A 23,536-nucleotide genomic window follows, 5' to 3' on the forward strand; every position below is an offset into this window, starting at 1 on the left:
GGTGTCCATTTCCTCATTAACTTTTCTTATACTCTGAACATTTATTAATCACTCAAGAGCAACCTTGGTCTAACTGCATCTACCCAGATGGGATCCCCGGAGTAAGAAAGAATGTGAACTGCCCAGAAGCCCCAGATGAAGGGTGCAGTGAGACTTGATACAGACCAAGCGAGAAAGCAACAGATAGGCCACAACAGGGCCACAGGAGGTTATCTGACTCTGGTACTAACAGGCTGCTGGCAAAAGGCAGCAAGAGGTCCCAGGAGGCAGCCAGAAAGCAGCTTCTCTGGCTGACTGCAGTGCAGACAGAGTTCTTTTCATTGGCACGGCAACTGCTGTCTCCCGAGAAGGCTGAGTATTCTTTAGTCACTACGGAAGTGTCTCCTTGAAGGTCGGCAAAAAGTCAAACACGAAGAAGCCAAAGGCTGCAGCCATACTTACATCCAAGTATTCATCCAGGCCTAACTTGGTAAACTCATACTGGAGGTGAACTCTGAAATTCATGTCCTCTACTGAATGGACCACAATATTAATAAACTGCATGGATGCCACCTGAAATGAAAATATTCATAGGTTAGAAGGGTGCCACATTTGCTTTTCCATAGATATATGCTCTACTCTTACAAATCCAAACTCACTTGACCAGTTTTTTCCCCTTTGCTTCTCATTTCATTGGGTATTTAGAAATATTTCACACAGTTGTACTTACATCACTGTGCTCTACAATCTGAATTATAGAGGCAGTAGTGGTAAGGAGAGGCAACCTGGGAACACTGGTGGAGGGAAGTTGCCACTGGTGGTGGGATGGGTGATGTCAAAAACCCAACTATGAATAACTTTGTAACTCACGGTGTGTTAATAAAATAAAATTTTGGGGAAAGATAGCACTGTAGCACTGTCCTTCCGTTGTTCATTGATTTACTCGAGTGGGCACCAGTAACGTCTCCATTGTGAGGTTGTTATTACTGTTTCTGGCATATTGAATACGCCACAGGGAGTTTGCCAGGCTCTCCGAGAGGGACAAAGGAATCGAATCCGGTCAGCCGCTTGCAAGGCAAATGCCCTACCCGCTATGCTATCGCTCTAGTCCAGGGGGAAAAGATTAAAATATGTTAATTTGGGGAGGCTGGAGAGTTAGTACAGGGGACCACTGCCTCGCATCAGCTGACGCAGGCTTGATGCCCAGCACTGCATAAGGTCCCCCGAGCACTGGCTGCCAGAAGCTCCCTAAACTCAGAGCCAGAAGTAAGCTCTGAGCACAGCCAGGTGTGGCCCCCAAATAAAACCAGCCAACCAAAAACAGAACAAAGAAAGAATTTTTTTTTTCTTTTTGGGTCACACACATGCACTCAGGAATTACTCCTGGTGGTGCTCAGGGTAACCATATGGGGTGCTGGGAATTGAACCCAGGTCGGCCGCATGCAAGGCAAATACCCTACCCACTGTGCTATTGCTCCCACCGTGGAAAAAAAAATTAAAAAAAAAAAACTTTAAAGCTTTTATCTATCTTGCCAGGGAGAGGGGTTGCTTAGACACTATTACTGACTCTGTGCTCAGGAAAGCATATACCAGGCAGGGATTGATCTGGAGTTGGCCACTAGCAAGGTAAGTACTATGTCTCTGGCCCTCTTTTATGTATTTTTTCTTTATTTAAAAGTCAGAGAAGTACCACAGTGAGGGTTCACTTCACATCCACCAGCATGGTTCTATTAAAAAGAGAGTAACAAGTGTTGACAAAAACATGGAAACAATAGGGATACTCATCCATCTGTGTTGGTGGAGAAATTAAATAGAGCAGTCTCTGAAGGGCTGAATTTAGAAATAATACATGCCACACATAGGCATATACCCAAGAGAAATGAAAATACACATCCCTATAAAACTTAACACAAATTTTCACAGTAAAGTTATTCACAAGAGCTAAGACATGAAGAAAAACAAGTTTTCAACAAGGGTCAGAGATAGTACAGTGTGCTGGGCCTTGCATGAAGCCAACCTGGTGCCTTGAGCACCACCAGGCGTGATCCCTGAGCACAGAACTAAGAGAAAATCCTGGGCACCGCTGGGTGTGGTCCCAAAGCTTGACACGATGGAGACATATGCAACAATTAAAAATTGAAGTCATGTTACACATCACAGCATACATGAACTTGAGACATTATGCTAAATTTAAAAGGTCAGTGATAAATGACCACCAATCATTTGAAATATTGAGAATAGACATATAGAGACAGAAAGTTAGAAGTTTCCTGGGATTAGGGGATAGGAATATATGGATACAGGGATTCTTTTGTGGGCCGCAACATTTTCTTAATTATATAGTATTTATTTATTTATTTATTTATTTATTTTGCTTTTTTGGTCACACCCAGCGATGCTCAGGGGTTACTCCTGGCTTTGCACTCAGGAATTACTCCTGGCGGTGCTTGGGGGACCATATGGGATGCTGAGGATCGAACCCAGGTTGGCCGCGTGCAAGGCAAACGCCCTACCCGCTGTGCTATCGCTCCGGCCCCCTTAATTATATAGTATTGATAGTTGCATAGCCCTGCAAATATACTAAAACTATGTTGAATTACAGACTTTAGATGAGCAATTTGCCCAAGTTAATTTTATTTTACTAATGCTGTATTGTTGGAAATTTTTCCCAGGAGAGGAGCGATCCCAGGTCTCACGCTTAGAAGCCATGCACTTCATATTCAGTCACATCCCTGGTCCAATTTTAAAAATCTTACAGGTACACAGAATAAACTATAAAACTTATTTTAGAATATAGAGAAAATATTTTATTTGTTTTTGTTGTTGTTGTTGTTGTTTTGCTTTTTGGGCCACACCCAGCAATGCACAGGGGATACCTCCTGACTTGCACTCAGGAATTACTCCTGGTGGTGCTCAGGGGACCATATGGGATGCTGGGAAATCTGGATCGGCCTCGTGCAAGGCAAATGCTCTACCCGCCATACTATTGCTCCAGCCCCAGGGAATATATTTTAAATACCATCTTAAGTTACCTTTTAAACATATGATGAGACACGATCATTTCTAAAATTTTGGACTCCTATTTCCATTTTAAATTACTAATTAGTTTTCAGTCCCCAAAAGTGATAGACTAACAGCTTTCTCCCCACATCTCCATGAGTAACCCTGAGACCAGCCACAGAGAAAAGCAGTCCTATTCGGTAAGTCACAGAAAAATCTTCAACAGGTTTATGTCACTTTAACTCTGATGGTTTTATTGACTGTGAAAATTCCTTAGGAATGCTTTCCCCCCCTGGTTAACCAGACACTCTTGCATGGAGGTAGAAAGGCTGTAAGATCCAGATTCATTTCATCTGAGAACTGCCTTCTGCTTCCTTTCACCCAAAACTCAATTTTCTTTATTACATTCTCAACTGGTCTTATTATTGTTTGGGGGTGGTAGGAGACACATCTGACAGTGCTCAGGGATCACTCACGGAGGGCTCAGGGAACCATATGTGGTGCTGGGAATTGAACCTGGGTTGGATGTGTGCAAGGTAAGCACCCTACACATGCTGAACTATCACTCTGGATCCCTCAACATCTTTTACTGCATTAGTCTCCTTTGAGTAAGTATGATACACAGGGAATCTTCAAAAGATACGTGCACTGTGTAATGAGTGATTTGATTGGGACCTGAGTTCAACACTCTGACAAAGTAATTTTAAGTTAATAAGAACAGACACTTGATCTTAGCCAAAAGGCCAAGAAGCAATCTGATAAGTCATTTAGGATTCCATAGTTGAATGAATGAAAAATGATTTAGTCCATTGTTTCCTAGACTAAATGATACAGGAAATGCCTTATGTTAGCTTGAAAAAAATTAGAGGATAGTACTTGCCTTACTTGCATACACCTGGGCCAGATTCTATCACCAGCACCTCAAACAGTCTCCCAAACACCACCGGGAGTGATCACAGAGTGCAGAGCCAGGACGAAGCCCTGAGCACAGCTGGAGTACCCCCAAACAAACAAACAAGATGACTTTCTATCTCAGTTGCCCTCTGCCAGGAACCGCACGTAGGACCCAGGCAGATGCACTCGGGGCTGTCACCATAGCCAGAGTGCATGCATGAGGGATTGAGCTCTGGACCAAACATGTGCCCTGGGTGCTTCCCCAGTCACTAAATCATCTTCCAGGCTCTTTCTTCCAGAGAGTCCTAACATTGGCGCTGTCCTGCTTATCTGGGCACTGGAAGGCCCCTCCAGAGACTGAGCTCTCAGCTCCCTACTTGTCATGGAAATGCTTTATGCACCAAAACCCAGGTCATCTTTTAAGCCACCAGTGGGGACTGTGAATTTATATGCTCTTTCTGGGGGGTCGGGGGGGCATGCTGCTGGGAAGACTGCACTGGCATGCATTTCCACATCAGACTCCAAAGAACCTCATTTTCTGGAGGAACAATAAGGCTCAGTTCTGGCATCTGTCCTGAAAACGGGTTTCAAAGTTCTGGTGCATCTTATGGTATAGCTTAGAGCTGACTATCTGCTTAAGAACCCATGAAGGAAGCACACAGAACCCAAGAGCAGAAGTCACTAAATAATGGTGCTCAATGCATGTACCTATGAACAATATTTTTGTTTTTGGGGCAACAACCCAATGGTGCTCAGGGTTTCTTCCTGGCTTTTCACTCAAACATCACTTCTGGCGAGCTCAGGGGACCATAGGGGGTATCAGAGATCGAACCAGGGTCAGCTATGTGCAAGGCAGATGCCCTATCTGCTGTACTTTCTCTCAGTCCCCAACCTATGAACAGTTTGACTAGAAGCATGCTGTCCTTTGAAAACTACGCAATGGCCTTAAGGGTTCAATGTAACTGCAATTTCAGTGGAAATAAAAAGCAGTGGGGACTAGGGATACACAATAGGGAAGAGAGTGGAGTGGAATCTTCAGATGACAGAAACAGGGGCAGAGCCTCCAACAGCTGATACTCTGTAAGACCAGGAGCTTAGTGCTAGCAGAGAGTTTAGTTTTCAAAAAGTCAGAACACTGTGCTTACAATTACCAAATTTTCTCTTTTTTTCTTTCTCTCTTTCTCTTATTTTTTAAAGAATTCAGGTTTCGTCTTATTTTTTTAATGTATTTTTATTTATTTAGGAGGGGGTGACACGCCTGGCAGTGCTCAGGGTTTTCTCTTGGCTCTGTATTCAAAGGCTCAAATGTGGTGCCAGGAATCGAACCCAGGGCAGTTGCGTGAAAGGCAAGTGTGAAAGGCAAGGCTCACTGTACTATCTTCCAGCCCCCAAATTTTCTTTTTAGGAGGATACATTGTCAGATCAAACTCAAGAGCCTGCAGGTTCACTGCAGCTGGGAGCTTCCAGCTTCCATCTGCAACTAAAAGGAACGGATATAATTTCCCTCCTGAATGCAGAAGCAATACCCTGGCCATGTGTGGCTATTAAACTGCTAAATGAATTTATCACCATGCCTTAAACCAAAGTCCTAATAATAAGCATTAAAATGTCAACATAATTACTTTTCTTTTCTTTTGGAGGAGGCCACACCCAGAGATGCTCCGGAGTCACTCTTTGCCCTGCAGTCTGGAATCACTCCCGGCAGTGCTCAAGGGACCATGTGGGATGCTGGGGATTGGACCTGGAATGGCACTGTGCGAGGACAGCATCCTACCTGCTGTCCTATCGTTTTGACACTTTACTTAAAAATTTTTAACCCTTTCCACTTTATTTTTTGGTTCTGATTATTTTTCTGCGTTTTTGCTTTTATCTTTCTATTTTTGGTTGGTGGTGAGGAGGGATACGGGACATTCCAAGCAGTGCTCACGACATCCCAGAGATACCCACCCAGTGTTTTATGAAACAGAAAAACTTCTTTCTAAAGGATTTCTTCCTTCTCACTGATTTTGGAAGTCCTGAGCTCTAGGGGGGCATAAAAGGGTTAGAAACCAACAAAGAACAGTTATGTTTTGTGTTTTAAGTCCCTGAAGCAATTCAAATGAAAGCTTATTTATCTATTTTTTTGCTTTTGGGGTCATACCCAGCAATGTACAGGGGTTACTCCTGGCTCTGCACTCAGGAATTACTCCTGGTAGTGCTCGGGGGACCATATGGGATGCTGGGAATCAAACCCGGGTCGGCTGCGTGCAAGGCAAACGCCCTACCCGCTATTGCTCCAGCCCTCAAAGGAAAGCTTAGCCTGGCATCTCAGCACAGGGTTGAGAAGACTCAGCATCATTAGGCTGACATTATTTGTTCCAGGTTCTAAATCATCAGGGAGATTTGCTCAAGTGAGGGCCCCCTGGGATAATAAGCTCCCGAGAACAACTAGATTATGTCCAAGAGAGCCTGCAGGTTGGGTGCACTGGAGCAGTCTCTCTGGGAAAAAGTTCTTGAGTGGTTTTCATGCTCAGCCCAGGCTTAAGAATTAATGGTAGGAATTTGGAATTGCTTCATTTCCTTTTGCTCGTAGCTGCAGATGCAGTCTGGGTGATGAACCCCAGATTCCTGCATGAAATCTACCCTGCTAAGAAGACCTCAGGATGAGTGGGCCCTCCCAGATTTACTCCTGTGGTGCTTCGGGACTGTGCGCAGTGTTGAGGACAGAACCATGGTCGGCCTTGTGCAAGGCAAACTCCTAAGCCCCTATACTATCTCTCCATCACTACCTTATAAAGTCTTTTAGTTTGTTTCTCCCCTTTATATTTATTATTTTTTCTTATTTTAATGAATTACCACAAGATACAGTTACAGACTTACAACTTGCATGATTACTTTTCGGTCATACAATGTTCGATTACGCATCCCTCCACCCGTGCCCATTCTCCATCACCAATGTCCTGCCACCCCCACCTTTTTCCCCCACTGCCTCTGTAACAGGCAATAAATTCCCTCTTTCTCTCTCTCTCTCTCTCTCCTTCTAGGTGCTATGGTTTGCAATACAGGACTGAGAGGTCATCATGTTTGATCCATAGTCTACTTTCAGCACGCATCCACCATCCCAAGCAAGCCCTCCAAACCATCATTTACTTAGTGGTCCCTTCTCTATCCCAGATGCCTTTACCCCCAGCACATGAGATCAGCTTCCAAGCCATGAAGCAATCCTTCTGGCCCTTATCTCTACTATTCTTAGGTGTTATTCTCCCATTATGTTACTTTATATTCCACTTAAGCAGAACTACAAACAGCTAAGGCTGGTGATCTGAGGCATCCAAAACAGGTGTTCATTTCCTTTCCCTGAAGGCATTGCTTCACCATGGTTTGCTATAAATACTGATGTACTTTGGGCTTTACTTTTGTATGTAAGAAATAAAACTGGAAATTGAGGGTGGGAGCAATAGTATACCGGGTAGGACATTTGCCTTGCACCTGAAGGCCCCGGGTTCAATCCTTGGCATCTTATATGTCCCCCGAGTAAGGGCAGGAGTAATTCCTGAGTAGCAGAGTCAGAAATAAGACTGAGTATACCTGGGTGTGACCCCAAAAAAGCCAAAAACAAAAGAAAAAAACAATTAAAAACAAAACAAAACAAAAACGGAGATTGATGCAATAAAGGGTGAAAAAAACAAACTAAGAGGAACACTCCAGGCTTGCATTTTAAGCATTAACATACCAATACCCATACATACTTATGAAAATATATGAATGTGGGCTTAGGGGGAAAGTCCTGAAGCTGAACTGCATTACTGAATGTGTACTGAAGTAACTTACCATAAAATCGATGTTGTTGTCTTCATTCCTAAAATGTTCCATCAACTTCTCAAAGCGCTGCTTTTCCCCACAAACCTAAAACACAGATTCTTATTTTCAACATGTACATGAAATTCCAAACATAAGCAGTCCAAAATTAGATGCAGAAATTAGCATTAATAATTATTTCCAGAAATCTCTTCCTCACCACCCCCACCCACCAGTTATTTACTTCTTTTTGAGCTAGTTAACTCACAAATAATACCATGAGTCAGTACCAAAATCCAAATTTCAGTTCTTTTTTATGTACTCTTGATATTTGAAATCTGTGTCAAGTGTGTTTTTCTTTCATTGGTTATCACTGCAGTTGCATCAAATATTTAGTTTCCACTAAAAATCTCAGGATATTGCAGAGTTGACTTTTATTTAAATGGGGAAGGGGAACCCACAAAAATACTTTTAAAACAGGTATGCTCAAAGATGTGAATAATTTAGTACTTAAATTCCTTGGAAAGCAGGTTCAAAATGTTCATATTCTAAAGTCAGAAAGAGAGGGATAGACATAGAAAGATTGCATTCATCTGTGGAATATAAAGTAACAGAATAGGAAACTTACACCCAAGAATAGTAGAAATAAGGACCAGGAGGTTTGCCCCATGGCTTGGAAGCTGGCCCCACATGCTGAGGGAAAAGACAGCTCAGATAGAGAAGAGAACACCAAGTGAAGGGTGCTTGGAAGACTCACTGAGGTTGGGAATGCAGACTATAGATCAAACACAATGGTCACTCATGCCTCTATTGCAAATCACAACACCCAAAAGGATAGAGAGAACAAAAGGGAATGCCCTGCCACAGAGACGGGGTGGGGTGAGGGTAAGGGTATGAGGGGGTGGTGGGAGGAATACTGGGATCATTGGTGGTGGAGAATGGGCACTGGTGGAGGGATGGGTACTCTATCATTGTACAACTGAAACACAAACACGAAAATTTGTAAGTATATAACTGTACCGACGGTAATTCACTAATTAAAAAAAAAGAATTCCAAACGTAAAAAGAAAATTTTTAAAAAGCCATATTCTATCTAATTGAATCAAATTTCAGACATAAGCATAATACACATAGGTAATTCAATATTCCACAAATATATTAATCTATTCAAGTCAACTATAGAAATTTGCAGGCACTTATGAAAGTTGCTAAGAAGTAGCAACACAAGGGCTTAAACAGTACACCTGGCTTTAATTTATGCCTTTGGAGAACAGATGAATAAACAAATAAAGACTGTGAATGCTAGAGACCCACAGTGTATATCTATGTGCACAGGAACTAAATACATGGAGATAAAAAAATACCAGATGGGCCAAAGTTGTAGCACTATGATAGTACATATACCTCACCTATGAGGCCTTGGGGTTGAGTTTATGCATCATAAAAACAAATAAACGAAAGACCACCATAGTGTCAAAGAAAGACTATGTCATTAACACTGGAAAGCTACTCCAAAAGGACAAATTTGAATTCTATCATATACTTGGCTTCCTTCTTTGAAGCAAAGATACATGCCCAGTGCTACTTTCAGAAAGCATTTACTTGAATACCTAGGGGTCGCCACTGTACTCTGGGTAAGTAAGGTTATCTCTCTGGTCATAAAAACATTTGTTTGTTTGTTGGAGGCCATAAGCTGGCTCTGCACTCACTCCTGACAGTGCTGGGGGAACCATATGGGATGCTGAGGGTCAAACCTCAATTGAATGCATGCAATGCAAGTGCTCTCCATGATGTACTATCACTCTGGCTCCTGGATGTAATTTTTTGTATATTTATTTCAGGTTTGATAGGGTAAATGACATCGTTTAGTCTCATACTGTGATATCAGAGGTGTTCAGGCTGATCCTGAAGTATTGTCCTAAAATGGTTATTTCATAATGCTTTATTGCTTTACTATCATTTAATTCCATATTAAAGTCCATGTAAATATGTAAATATATATTATTAGACACACACACAGACACACAGAGAGAGAGAGAGAGAGAGAGAGAGAGAGAGAGAGAGAGAGAGGGGGGGGGGGAGGGAGAGGTAGAGGTAGAGGGAAAGAAAGAGAGAGAAAGTCTCACAAAAGGAAGCATTTTCCCTGGCAAACGCAGGTCAAGCAGGGATCTGGGATCCAGACTCGGTAAGCTAACACCCCTGGCTTTGGGGTGCAACCCCAACACCCAGTCTGCTTTGCATCATGAGCCTCTGACAGTGAAGGATGTGGAAATACAAGAATAGAAAAGGTAGGGGAGCTGTGTATGTGCAAAACAGGAGGCCCCAAATCTGGTTGATAATTCTGCCATAAAACTGGGAGAGGAAAAAAAAAAGGCCCAAACCAACAACCTCACCAAATACTATGAAACTCTGAAATTCTAATCTAGGCCTGGCAATTGAATGTGATCTTCCCAAACTGGCCAGCCTGGAAGCGCCATACAAACCAAATTTAGCAAACTGTATTCAGTCACACAGGCCCTGAGAACCAGCCAGGGCCAAAGCACTGTCCCGGCATCTGGCTCACAGCAGCTCTCAAAGTGGATAATCCTGCCCCACCCAGATCAAATGGGCCACGCCCCGGACAAGCCAGATACATTTCCACATCAAGGGAACTGGAGCAAAAGCACAACCCCTGCCAAAAAGAATACTCAAGTCTGTCCCCCAACATCTGCAAAAGACATTTCTGAACACTGTCCCAACCCGTTTCAATCAGTCTGGGGCCCTGGATGCTAAAGAGGCAGCAGCTGGAAGCTTCCCGAAGGGTCAACAGAGGTTAGGACATGATCTCCCAAAGGCAGAGAAGACAGTTTAAGCGAAACCTTGGACTGAAAAGGCTAACCAGGCTTTGAAAAGAGACCAGACCACAGGCCACCTCTGTCCCCTACACGTCCAGGGATAGTCTTGGCCTTCCCCCAGCAGCTGCTCCCAGGACAACACACACGCAGTCTGCAGAGGGGCTGAGGTGGCTATAAAATATGCTTCTAGGTTGGTTATATAAAAATTAAAGGCCCCTTGCTTAAGTGTTTCCTTCTTATTCTGTTGCCTGGCGCCTGACTCAATACTTTCTTTTTCTCTTCTCACAATAGGCCCCTGTGCTCCCCAGGGCTCCCCAGAGGAAGGCACAGTTCTGGAGGCACAGTTGATCATGACTGATTAGATGACCCTACCCCAGCCTGCTGGGAAACAAAAGTTCTGTTATCTTCACAGGCCCTGCTGAAGCAAACAGTTATTTCACAGCGAGTCCTGGGTGACAAGTACCTTTCACCTTCTTCTGAGAATGCAAGTCACTGAGAGATATTTGATGCACAGTGGCGTAGGAAACCCGCTTTTCTGGGGATTTCTGTGGTTGCGAAGGTCTCTAAGCTTTTACTCCCAAGGAGACTAGACATTTTACCCACTGACACCCAAAGACTGCTGGGACAGACGCAGAGAGACTTGCACCCATTGTTGGCTGTATGTCTCCTTGGGATTTAAAGGCAGAAAAGTTTACTGAAGTGCAGTACTTTAAAACTGAACCACTGACCTCATGCCCAGAAACAAATCAAAAGAAAAGCACAACACCTGAACGTATGCTTTAATCTACACGACACTCCTCCAAAACAAATTAAATCTCTTCATCTTGAGCTAGCAGACATTGGCTATGAGCTAGAGTTTCTTCCACTTAATGCTAAACAGCCTTGTGAAAACTGCAGTCATGTTTCCAGATGTTCCCAACTATCCAGATGTTTGGCACCAGACACACAAAGCATGCTTTACTTTCCACGCGTGCACTTTATTGTACTGCATAAAGAACCCTGACATAGAAGCAAAACGCTAGTGAAATCCCTGAAGAACAACTTGTTGACACAGCACACCTGACATGAGAAATGCATTTTTACCACTGTCCTAAAAATAAATACATACATGCATACATGCATACATACATACATACATACATAAATAAAATGTTGACCTTTCCTGACTTCTAGAAAGGAGGGATCCACAACACAATTTTTTGTGAAAGACTGGAGCAATAGCACAGCGGGTAGGGCCTTTGCCTTGCACATGGCCGACCTGGGTTGGATTCCTCCATCCCTCTCGGAGAGCCCGGCAAGCTACCGACGGCAGAACCTGTGGTGTATTCAATATGCCAAACACAGTAACAAGAAGTCTCACTTGGAGACATTACTGGTGCCCACTCGAGAAAATCGATGAGCAACGGGATGACAGTGACAGTGATCTTTTAGAAATATTATGCATGTTCATGTTTAAAATCTCCGGCTTCGATTCCAGCCTCATATCCTTTGGTCTTCAACACAGATACACAAGGATTCTTGCAAGATACAGATATTTACAGGAATACCAGTGCTTTCCAGATCATGAGATATTGGTATTTAAGGATAAATTCTTTTCTTTTTTCATCTTTCTTTCTTTCTTTCTTTCTTTCTTTCTTTCTTTCTTTCTTTCTTTCTTTCTTTCTTTCTTTCTCTTTCTTTCTTTCTTTCTTTCATTCTTTTTTATCGGGGGGTGGGGAGATGGGTCACACCTGGTGGTGCTAAGGGTTTGCTCCTGGCACTGTGCTCAGGGATCACTCCTGGCGGGCTTGAGGGACTGTATTGGGTACTGGAGATACAACCAGCACTGGCTGCATGCAAAACAAGCAAGCTGCCTGCTCTGCTATCTTTCTGACCCCCAAGAGACTGGTATTGAAATAGCTATGGAAGATTAAATGACAAAAGCATCAAAGGAATGAATGAATAGCCTTCAGTCAACTTCCTTTGAGGTGTCTGACTGATAAATCTGTCCATTCCTTTGACTCTTCTCTCCTTTTGGCTTCATCCTTTAAATATAGCTAGGATGGTCAAGCAAGGGAAGAAAGGGACATAATAACATAATTCTCATAGCTGTTGCATGTTCAATAAACAAAGCACAAACAAGTGGCCGTGACTCCTCAGCATTTCCCCCACAGTCCTTGGACCCTGTTCAGGAGGCACATGTCAAGCCAGGGTCTTCTTACTCCTGAAACCGAACAAACTGAAAAAAGATGTGACATGAATTCCGAGTGCTTGTAGACAAGGTTGCTTTGTTTGAAAGGGCAAAGGTCTCGGTCTCCAAAGGACACATTTCTCCATTGCTTTTTCCAAGCTCTCACTTCCATCTGTACTTTCTTCTATGCTCTGTCCCAGGTCTGGGTATTACTCAGAAGACACTGGTCTGAAGCTACTTATATGCACTTCTACCCAGCCCAAGATAACCATTCTGAGATAACATGATATCATGAGATAATGCTGGATGGATGTGGACAGTAGATAATGCAGTATACTGCCTGGTCAAAGGTTCATTGACCTTTTCAGGTCCAGCAAGGCACAAACTATTCTATAGTAGTAAACTGTCACTGCCTTTTGACAGCTGATATTTGCACTGCATTATATAAAAGTAATGGTGGATGCACAAAGCTGCTGGGGCTGTGGAACAAGTTAGCAGCAGCAGCAGCAAGTTCCATTAGCTGGATCAGAGCCCTAGTACAGTGGAGAAGGTACTTTCCTTGCATGTGGCCGACCCAGGTTCCATCCTCCACACAGCATATGGTCCCCTGAGTCTGCTAGCAGTGATTCCTGAGTGTGGAGTCAGAAATAACCTCTGAGCACCTCAAAAACCAAACCAAACAAAATACTCAACACTCCCCAAAACTAAAAACAAACAAAAACAACAAGTTCCATTAGCAAGATTCAAGTTTCCCATCCTCACACACTCTGCTGAAAAGAAAAGACCACTTTCACTTAAAGATAATGCTATGAAGATGAATTAGGAATTAATTTTACGCAATAGAAGCCCTTGAACACACATCTATTTAATATTCCATAAGATGAAATGAGAAGCCTGGATAAAGCACTTTAGCTTTATTATCATCCCATAACTTTCCGAGGCTGAATCAAGAGGAAATTGAGCACCTGAGCAGACCAATAGCTATCAAGGAAACAAATCCACATATCAAAACCCCCCTGCCAATGCCCCCAGTAAAAAGAGACTGCACCCAGATAGGTTTACTAGCAAGTATTTCCAAAGCTTTAAAGAACTACTTCCAAACCTTTTCAGGCTCTTCCAGAAAGCAGAAGAAATAGAAATCTTCCCATATAGTTTTTATGAGTATTATCCTGATGCCAAAAACAGACTGGAGTCTTGCATGAGTCTTGCATGTGGCCCGTGTTTATTCCCTGGCATCCCATATGATCCCTAGAACACTGCCAGGAGCAATTCCTGAATGCAAAGCTAAGGTGCCTATCATGATATAAATTAAAACAAAATTGGGAAGCTGGAGAGATAGTACAAAGGTGGGAACTGCTTGCACACAGCTGACCCCAAGTTTGATCCCCAGCATCTCATAAGGCCCCTTTAGCCTTGCCAGGAGTAATTCTTGAGCACAGAGCCAGGAATAACCCTTGAGCATAACCAGGTGTGGCTCATACACCCCCTCACCCAAATATTAGCAAAGAGCATCCAGCAAACATCAGAGATCATATACCACAACAAGCAGGATTTATCTCAGGGGTGCAAGACAAGTCAATCATTTTATTAATATAAGGAAAAGTTCAAAAAGCCAAATATGATCATTCAATAGACACAGAAAAAAGCATTTGACAAGATCCAACATCCATTCACTGATTAAATAAAAATTCAATAAAATGAGGATCTAACTTTCCTCATTATAGTTAAGAGCCAATTACCATGAACTCACAGTGAACATAATACTTAATGGTAAGAAACTGAAAGCCTTCCCTCTAATATCAAGCACAGGAGGTCACCCTCTCTCACCACTATTACTCAATATAGTATCAGAAGTCATGAGAAAGATCATAATTAGCAGAAGACAAGATACACTACTTAGAAAACTGTAAAGATGCCCTGGAGTAAAAGCACAGTAAGGCTTCATCCCTGACACCCGATATGGTTTGATCCCTGACACCCCATATGGTCTCCCAAGCTGTGCCCGGAGTGATCCTTGAGTGCTGAGTGAGGAGTAAGCTCGAGCACAGGCAGTATGGCTCAATAGACAAAACCAAATCAACAAAAAAGAAATATCTATCTATCTATCTATCTATCTATCTATCTATCTATCTATCTATCTATCTATCTATCTGAACACTACTCCGCCATAAGAAAAGACAAAATCATGTAATTTGCTGCTACCTGTATGTATCTAGAGAGCGTCATGCTGAATGAAGTTGCTCAGAAGGAGATGGAGAAACAGAATAATCCATCTCATATGAGATATAAAGAAACATAATAGGGAAAAAACAAATGCTGAAGCACAATAGAACCTGAGAACGGGTCCACAGAATTGAGCATACCTACCAAGTTGGTAGGTATGGGGGAGGTGGGACAGGGGAGGAAATTTAAGAGGATAGAATGAGGGTGGGACATGGGACAATGGTGGAGAGTGGTGCTTGAGCACTGTACACACTGCCTTGCCAATGACAGCATTGTACACTAGTGCCTAAAATAAAAATATCTGTTACTAAGATTTTTAGGGGTTGGAGCAATAGTACAGTGGGTAAAGCACTTGCTTCTCTTGCAAGTTCCCAGGTTCGATCCTCGGCATATGGGATGCTTTTTGTCAAATGCTTTTTTCTGTGTCTATTGAATGATCAGGGAAACACATGTGGTTTCCCTGAGCGCCGTCAAAAGTGATCTCTGAATGCAGAGTCAGGGGTAAATCCTGAGCATTGTCAGGTGTGGCCCCCAAACCAAAACCAAACAAAAAAACAATAAAATGGTTTTTAAGGAATAAATAATTATGTAAATATTTTTTAAGAAGGAAACTATCACTTGTCAAGTGTTTTTACAGTATAGTACTGTATACTGTAGTACTAGGAAATAACATCCCCTATTATCTGAACATGCTATTTAAGAGCCAGAGAGATAGCACAGGGATCGATACCTGACATCCCATACGGTCTCTTGAGTATTGTCAAGAGCACACAGCTAGGAGTAAGGCCTGAGCACTTGCTTTGGGTATAGACCAAAAACCAAACTGTAAAACAAAATAGAAAAGAAAGAAAATGCTGTTTAAATTACTTCCTTTTCCAGAGCACAGACGATTGTGTAGGAGCTAACGTGCTGACATGCACGGAGCAAACCAGGGCTTGATTCCTGACCTGCATATGGTACCCTGAGAACCACCAGCGGTCAGCCCTGGCCACAGAGCTAGGAATAGCCTGACTCAAAAATAACATCTAAAAGAAATAAAATATTTCCCCTTTGTACCTGCATATCTGTGTGAGCTTGATTTTCTTAATCTATTTCAACCAAATCAATAGCAGGCATCCAAAGGAAACTATCTTTAATTGAACTAGACTTAAGAGAGCTGTCAAAATATAGAAAAATGTCACATGTGACAGCTGAATTATTTACAAATTTATAAATCAGTGACCTAGGACTTAGTACCACTTATTTTGAGATAAGACTTTATGTAAGTCTAAATCATGTCAAAGCTAATTACATGCACACATGATACAAGCATGCATGTTTGTATAATGCCACCAATTCTGCTGGATTGAGAACTCACTAACAAACACACACAGACACACACACACACAAAGTCATTTCAGAGAGCTAAAGAGACAATACAGAGGTGAAAGGGGCTGCTGTTAAGTTTTAGGAAATGTTTTTTTGTTTGTGTGTATTTTTTAAATTTGGGGCCATGCTTGGCAGTGTTCGGAGCTCACACTCCTGGCTCAACACTCAGGGATCATTCCTGGTGGGGCTCAGGGGAGCATTTGTTCATCAAATTTTTATTTTATTTTTATTTAAAATTTTTATTTAAAAAATTGTTGATCAAGATTCTGTGGTTGACAATACTTTTCGCTGTTGTTGTTTTGGGGCACACCTGCTGGTTGTCAGGGGTTACTCCCGCCTCTGTGCTCAGGAATTACTCCTGGCGAGGCTAAAGGAACCATATGGGATGCCCGGGATCAAACCTGGATCAGTCATGTGCAAGGCAGCTCCCACCTTTGTACTATCTCTCCAACTCCCCCAATTTTTAAAAATTTATATCATGATAGGTACCCATCTACAAAAGTAAAAACTGGGGGCAGGAAGGGTCCTCAGTAATTATCAAAACTGCAAAATGGTCAACATTTGAGATGAAGGGCTGGCCTCGGCCTCTTTATTTCGATAGGATGATCAGTTTTGGAGAATGGGGTGGAGCGATTGGGTCACACTCAGTAGTGTTCAGGAGCAACACCTGCCTGGGTCACTCCCTGTACACTCAGGGGGCATAAGTGGCACTGGCATCAAAATGCAGTTGGCTGCATGCAAGGCCGCCACTAACTCCTGCTCTCAGCCTCTCTGACCCCAAAGAGGATGGATTCGTTTTTGTTTTTTTTTTTTTGGGGGGGGGGGTTGGGTCACACCCGGCGATGCACAGGGGTTACTCCTGACTTTGCACTCAGGAATTACTCCTGGCGGTGCTCGGGGGACCATATGGGATGCCGGGAATCGAACCCAGGTTGGCTGTGTGCAAGGCAAACGCCCTACCCGCTGTGCTATTGCTCCAGCCCCATGAATTCGTTTTTTAAAACATAAAAGCAAACAAAGGAATTCCTTTCCTTTTTCTTTTCTATTTTTTGGTTTTGTTTTGGGGGCCATTCCTAGCTGTGCTTACTCCAGGCTCTGTGCTCAGGATCACTCCTAGCAGGCTTTGGAGACCATAAGGTATACCAGATTGAACCAGATTGGGCCAGTGGGGGGCAAAGCAAGGTCTCTACCTGCTGTCCTATCTCTAGTAACCCCACAAATACATTTCTAACAGGAAACATAAGATTTCTGGGTGGCAACCACACCATACAACTGCATCTGCCCTTTCTCCGTGAGGAGGAAGTCCACACCATTCAGAGAGAGGAAGCAAAAGTTCTCAGATGTGACAATCCCCCTGCCCCCACCAGACTAGAGAGAGAGAGAAAAAAAAAAAGAGTTTCCTTCCCTTCCTACTTATCTATAGTGAACACATCCCTAAATGTGCCTCTAGAGAGCAACTAAGAAATAAAATCTAGGGGCGCTGGAGCAATAGCACAGGGGTAGGGCGTTTGCCTTGCACACGACCAACCCGGGTTCAAAGCCCAGCATCCCATATGGTCCCCTGAGCACCGCCAGGAGTGATTCCTGAGTGCAGAGCCAGGAGAAAGAAATAACATCTAGGGGGAAGTTGACGCTGGTGGTGGGGTTGGTGACAGAAGACTGTCAAAAATCCAACTATGAATAACTTTGTAATTCGTGGTGCTTTAAAATAATAATAAAAAGTAAATATTAAAGAACAGAAGAATAAAATATGGGGGGGAAAGAAGTGCCACTGGCATCCAGGGACACTTGGCATCAGTATCATAGGGACGCTGGCACCTGAGATTGCTTTCATGGAATGCCACGAATGTTTGGTTCTTTAAGCAATAGACACGAGAAAAGAATAGAAACCATTTTCTCCAGCAGGGTCGTCAGGACACACATTCCTCTACTTTGGGGGGCTCTAACTCAGACAAACCACCCACGTAAGCAGATTTGTTCTGGGATCTGTCTCAGCCAACAGTGAGCAAATACTCAAAGGAAAACAAACAAAAAAAAAATTAAAAAGATGATTGTCTTCTATCAGTACTTTCACGACGACCTAGGTGCCTACCACATAAAGGGTAAAATTGCTCCTGTCATACCTAATCTTGGAAACTACTTCAAAATGGAAACTTCAATGTTGCTGGCGTCCCAGCAAATCTGGAATAGCACATGGGCCATGGTACACTTACTGGTAGGCAAGAAGTACTCATTTTCCATGGTCAAAACCAAACTGCTGAGACAAAACAGAGCTGCAGCTTAGGTTACCACGACTGGCCATTTCCACGCCCTGGTGACGCAGAGCCGATGGGGAAAGTTCTGTCAGAGCGCAAAGCTGGATGATGAGGGCGACAGACCGAGACTGCTGGACCACGAACAGGGACCAGAGAGTCAGTTTTTTCGTCTGAAAGTGTTTCAGTTCATTGTTGTGAATGAAAACTGCATGGTGACTGTCTGCCCTTGGCAGACTGATAAGCAGGATGACCAAGCTGGGCAGTGGCCACAATGCACTGCTGTGATGAAGGCAATCAGGGATACCACGAGCAGAGGGAAATCGGGTGTCACGGAAGAGTCAGGAAATGAGAAGCGGCATGACGGTCTGAAAGCTAGAAAGCACCACCTCACCCAGAACCGCAGTTCACACACACTCACAAAGGCAGGTGCCAGCAGGGAGCCCAGCTCACTTTTCCAGCTCACTTTCTGGCAGGGGAAGGAGCAAGCTCCTTGGACACACTGCCAGGTGTTCATTTTTGGGCCACACAAGCAATGCTCAGAGGTTACTCTTGGTCGTGTGCTCAGGGATCCCTCCTGGTGGGGTTCAGGGGGACCATATTTGGTGCCAGGAATCGAACCTGGGTTAGCCGCATGCAAGGCAATCACCCTGCCCTCTGTATATTGCTCTAGTCCCTATTTTTCAGCTTTTAAAATTTTGTATTGAGAGTCTGTGGTATGCAATAGTGATTCCTCATGCACAGAATGCTAACACCACACTCTTCAGCAGAGTGCTCACTTTCCTTCCCCGAGGATCCCAACACCCCTCCTCGAATCCCCTTCCCCCCAGCACAACCCTATGGATCAGTTCTCCCATCATGTGGCCTCTGGCCCTTTGATGCTGCAGAGCTGTGCATCTTTAAGTCAGCATTTTAAAGAGATCACGCTGTATCCATCCCTTTTCTGCTCATTGACTCCACTCCTGACATCTTCTCGTTTTAACCATATTGCTGTAAATTGCATGACTGTGATCTCCCTTAAAGCTGCATAGGATTCCATTTTGTATATAAACCACAACTTTCTGATCCATTCATCCTGCTAGTTTTTAATTAAACTGGAGTTCAGGGGCTGACATGGCTCTAGAAAGGAATTAATGGGGCCAGAACAACAATACAGTGAGTAAGGCATTTGCCTTGCAGGTGGCTGACATGGGTTGGATGTCGAGCATCACATATTGTCCCAGAGCCTGTCAGGAGTGATCCCTGAGCACAGAGCTAGGAATGATCCTTGAGTACAGTCAGGTGTGGGCCCCAAATCAAAATTAAAACAAAACAGGGGTCTGGAGCTGACCTGGGTTCAATCTCTGGCATCCCATATGGTCCCCCAAGCACCACCAGGAGTAATTCCTGAGCGCAGAGCCAGGAATAACCCCTGAGCATGCTTGGTGTGACCTTGGGTACACAATAAAGCAAAAAATTAAAAATAAAAATAAGTGTCACACAGAGCCTACTGGTACTCGGCAAACAAGTGGAGATCTTATTATTTCTATATGTGTGCCTTTTCCAAACATTTAATAAACGAGCTGGCTTACAACACTCAGGGACTGTGCTCACAGTCTTTCTCTGAAGATGACTGCTCAAGAAATAGTATGGAAGGTAAGGCTGAGAAGCAACATTCCTCTACAAATATTCCCATATACTGAGATGATTTTATGGATCCCTGAGTACCACCAGTCTCATTTGTGTCTTTCTTTTTCAGCTTCCCCAAACCCACCTCTTCAAGACACTGGAGATGAGTAAACACAACTGCTTCAGGAGGTCCAGGACTAACCACTGTGAGTGGACGTGGAGGCAGCCAAGCCATGAGAACTCTGAGAGCAAAGATTCTGAAACGCTTCTCAGGCACCCATCACACTCTGCTCTCTCCAGGTGACCTCCTGGGAAGCCCGCTGCCAAGAGGGTGTGGGAGCAGCTCCTTCCCCGTCAACATCTACTAACTGCAAGAGTCCCTCTAAGCAACTCCCAACAGCGCCTGCTCCTTGCCACCCTCTAAGTTGCATGTTTGGGTCCTGCCCCCACTTTTCTACCCCATCTTTCTTCTTCCTATGCACATCCCCCGCTTGTTTGTGTATGTATGTATGTATTGTATGTATGTATGTATGTATGTATGTATGTATTATATGTATGTACGTATGTATGTATGCATTTTTATTTTGGGGTCATACCTAGCAATGCTCAGGGATTACTCCTGGCCATGCTCGGGGGACCATATGGAATGCTGGGAATTGAACCTCGGTGGGCCATGTGCAAGGCAAACAACCTACCCACTATACTATCGCTCCGATCCCCAGCATGTCCCTTGTTTAATACGGCAGGGCCATAGTAAAATACAACCCTTTATGCTTAATTAAAATGTCACTGTCTGGGGTCAGAAGGAGCACAGAAGTTAAGCTAATGCAAGCGTGCCTTGCATTTGGGCAACCCCAGCTGATCCACCTATGATCCCCTGAACACCAGAGACACAGCAATTCCAAGCACAGAGCCTAGAGCAGCTACTGAGTGTCACTGAAAGTGACCTCCAAACAAACAAAACTAGATTACATTCTTTATATAAAATAACATCCTCTTTTTATCTGTTAGCAGGGCAAATAATGCCCCCTTTTATGTGCTATTTCTGGTACCTATGGACATTTACCTCACTTAATAAAAAGGACTCTGCAATCTCTCATACTTAAGAGGTATGGAGACAGGGGTGGGGCATGGAGCAGTAGCACAGAGGGTGGGGTGCTTGCCTGGCACACAACTGACTTGGGTTCGATTCCTGGCATCCCATATTGTCCCCCCCACTCCCACCAGCACCACCAGGAGTGATCCCTGAGGGCAGAGCCAGGGGTAACCCCTGAGTACTGTTGGGTGTGGCCAAAAAATAAACAAGATGTGAAGGTGGGGTTCAGAGAGAGAGAGCATAGCGGTAGGGCACTTGTCTTGAACCTAGTCGACCCAGGTTCAATCCCCAAACCCATATGGTCCAATATTGAGCACTGTGACCCCCAAACAGAAACAAACAAAATTTGGAGGTGGGAAAATTATCCTGGATTACCCAGGTGGATCCAGTGAGATCACAAAAGTAACCCAAGGAAGCTAGATGATCAGAGTTGGAACAAGCAAAGGACTCAGGGATGTGTGAGATGGGCAGAGACCAAGTTTCTGGCTTTGAAAATGGTGTCTGAAGCTACAGAAGAGATCATCAAGAGGAGAGATAATCCAGAATAATACCCTACAGATTCAGTTTATAATTCTGATCTAGAGCTGTGAGATAATGAACTTGTATTATTTTAAGTCCGTTAAGCTTGTGGGAATTAGTTCTAGCGGTGATAAGAAACTCATATACTGGCTTAATTCCTGATCACCTCACCTTAGGCACATACAACCTTCTCTCCCCTTCAGCTCCGACCCCAGCTCATCTGTGCTGCTCTTCCTTTTTACATTCACCTTTTTGGGATCTAGTGAGATAACTATCAAAATATTTTTCTGCTTCCTCAACTGAACAGAGAGACTCCCTTTTAAGGCTAGGGCCCACATGTATCTTCATTATTTATTTATTTATTGCAGGGTAGAGGCATGTTCAGTGGGGGCCAAGGGCTGGCCCTAAACTCGGTGACCCAGGGTGGTGCTCAGAGAGCATATGTGACACCAAGGATTCAAACCAGGGTTAGTGGGATCCAAGGCAAGTGACTTAACCCCTGTAGACTCTCTGGCCTTCACTGTTTGATTTGCAGTGTTTACCAATTTATGGAGAGGACTCATGGAGGGGATTTAGATATTCACAAAGATTTCTTCCAGTATGGTAACGGAATGCTTAATGACCTTAATGATCAGGATAGCCGCCTCCAATTGCCCTCTAGGGGGTAAAGACAGGTGTTGGGTCAGAGAAATAGTTAAAGAGTACCACATATGGCCCACTGAGCCCACTAGGATCCAGTCCAGAGAACTACTAGGTATGGACAAAATACACACACATACACACACACACACACACACACACACACAAACAATACAAAATAAACTATTTCAGTTCTGCTTCGGGGCAGAGGTTGGGGTTCGTATTCGAAATATGGTGGTGGGAAGGTATAACTGGTGGGATTGGTGTCCGATTTTTTTTTTTTTTTTGCTTTTTGGGTCACACCTGGCAATGCATAGGGGTTACTCCTGGCTCATGCACTCAGGAATTACTCCTGGCGGTGCTCAGGGGACCATATGGGATGCTGGGAATCGAACCTGGGTCAGCTGCGTGCAAGGCAAACACCCTACCCGCTGTGCTATTGCTCCAGCCCCTGGTTCGAATCTTAAATGTGATCAAATATTGTGAACTGTCATAGCACTGTTGTAGCACTGTCATCCCGTTGTTCATCAATTTGCTCGAGTGGGCACCAGTAACGTCTCCATTGTGAGACTTGTTGTTACTGTTTTTGGAATATCGAATACGCCACGGGGAGCTTGCAAGGCTCTGCCGTGCGAGCATGATACTCTCGGTAGCTTGCCGGGCTCTCCAAGAGAGATGAAGGAATCGAACCCAGGTTGGCCACGTGCAAGGCAAATGCCCTACCTGCTGTGCTATCACTCCAGCCCATTGTGAACTACTTTATAAAAATATAATAAAATTTTAAAAATCCTGTGTTGGTGGTAACTTATCTTCAAAAATATTGTTTGTCCACAGTACAAAACAGCTTGAAGGCAATAGCAATTATCCTCCAATTTTAAAAGTATATAACCCTTTGAGACTGACAGGTTATTTTTTTTGGGGGGGGGGGCACGGCAGGGGGCAGTTACTGGACCAGAGCTAGTAATCATGAACCAGCCTGTCTCCTGACACACAATATCCGGGAATCCGGCAAAACTAATCAGGGATGATTTACTGTTCTCAAACAATTGTTGCAACTGTGAATAAGCTCCCCAAACAGCAAGAAAATTGACTAGGACTCTTCCTGCTCCTGGCACGGTGGCTCAATCAGAAACGTTCCTGGGGCTGGAACAACAGTACAGTGGGTCCTCCGTGCTCT

General features: G+C 43.8%; 1 protein-coding gene and 1 pseudogene across 5 annotated transcripts in view; both read right to left on the reverse strand.

Annotated features, from left to right (window-relative positions):
- Positions 1–23,536, reverse strand: part of FMNL2 (formin like 2) — a 376,300-nt gene that overhangs the window by 49,481 nt on the left and 303,283 nt on the right. For all 5 annotated transcript variants that reach the window (XM_055136998.1, XM_055137002.1, XM_055136981.1 and 2 more), the window contains exons 10-11: positions 7,684–7,758; positions 442–552 (exon numbers count right to left, since the gene is read on the reverse strand). In XM_055136998.1, the coding sequence (XP_054992973.1) occupies positions 442–552; positions 7,684–7,758 (186 nt within the window). The remainder of the gene's footprint in view (positions 1–441; positions 553–7,683; positions 7,759–23,536) is intronic.
- Positions 3,634–3,734, reverse strand: LOC129401149 (U2 spliceosomal RNA; annotated as a pseudogene).

This window comes from Sorex araneus, chromosome 1 (assembly GCF_027595985.1).
Source record: "Sorex araneus isolate mSorAra2 chromosome 1, mSorAra2.pri, whole genome shotgun sequence".
Lineage (NCBI taxonomy): Eukaryota > Metazoa > Chordata > Mammalia > Eulipotyphla > Soricidae > Sorex > Sorex araneus.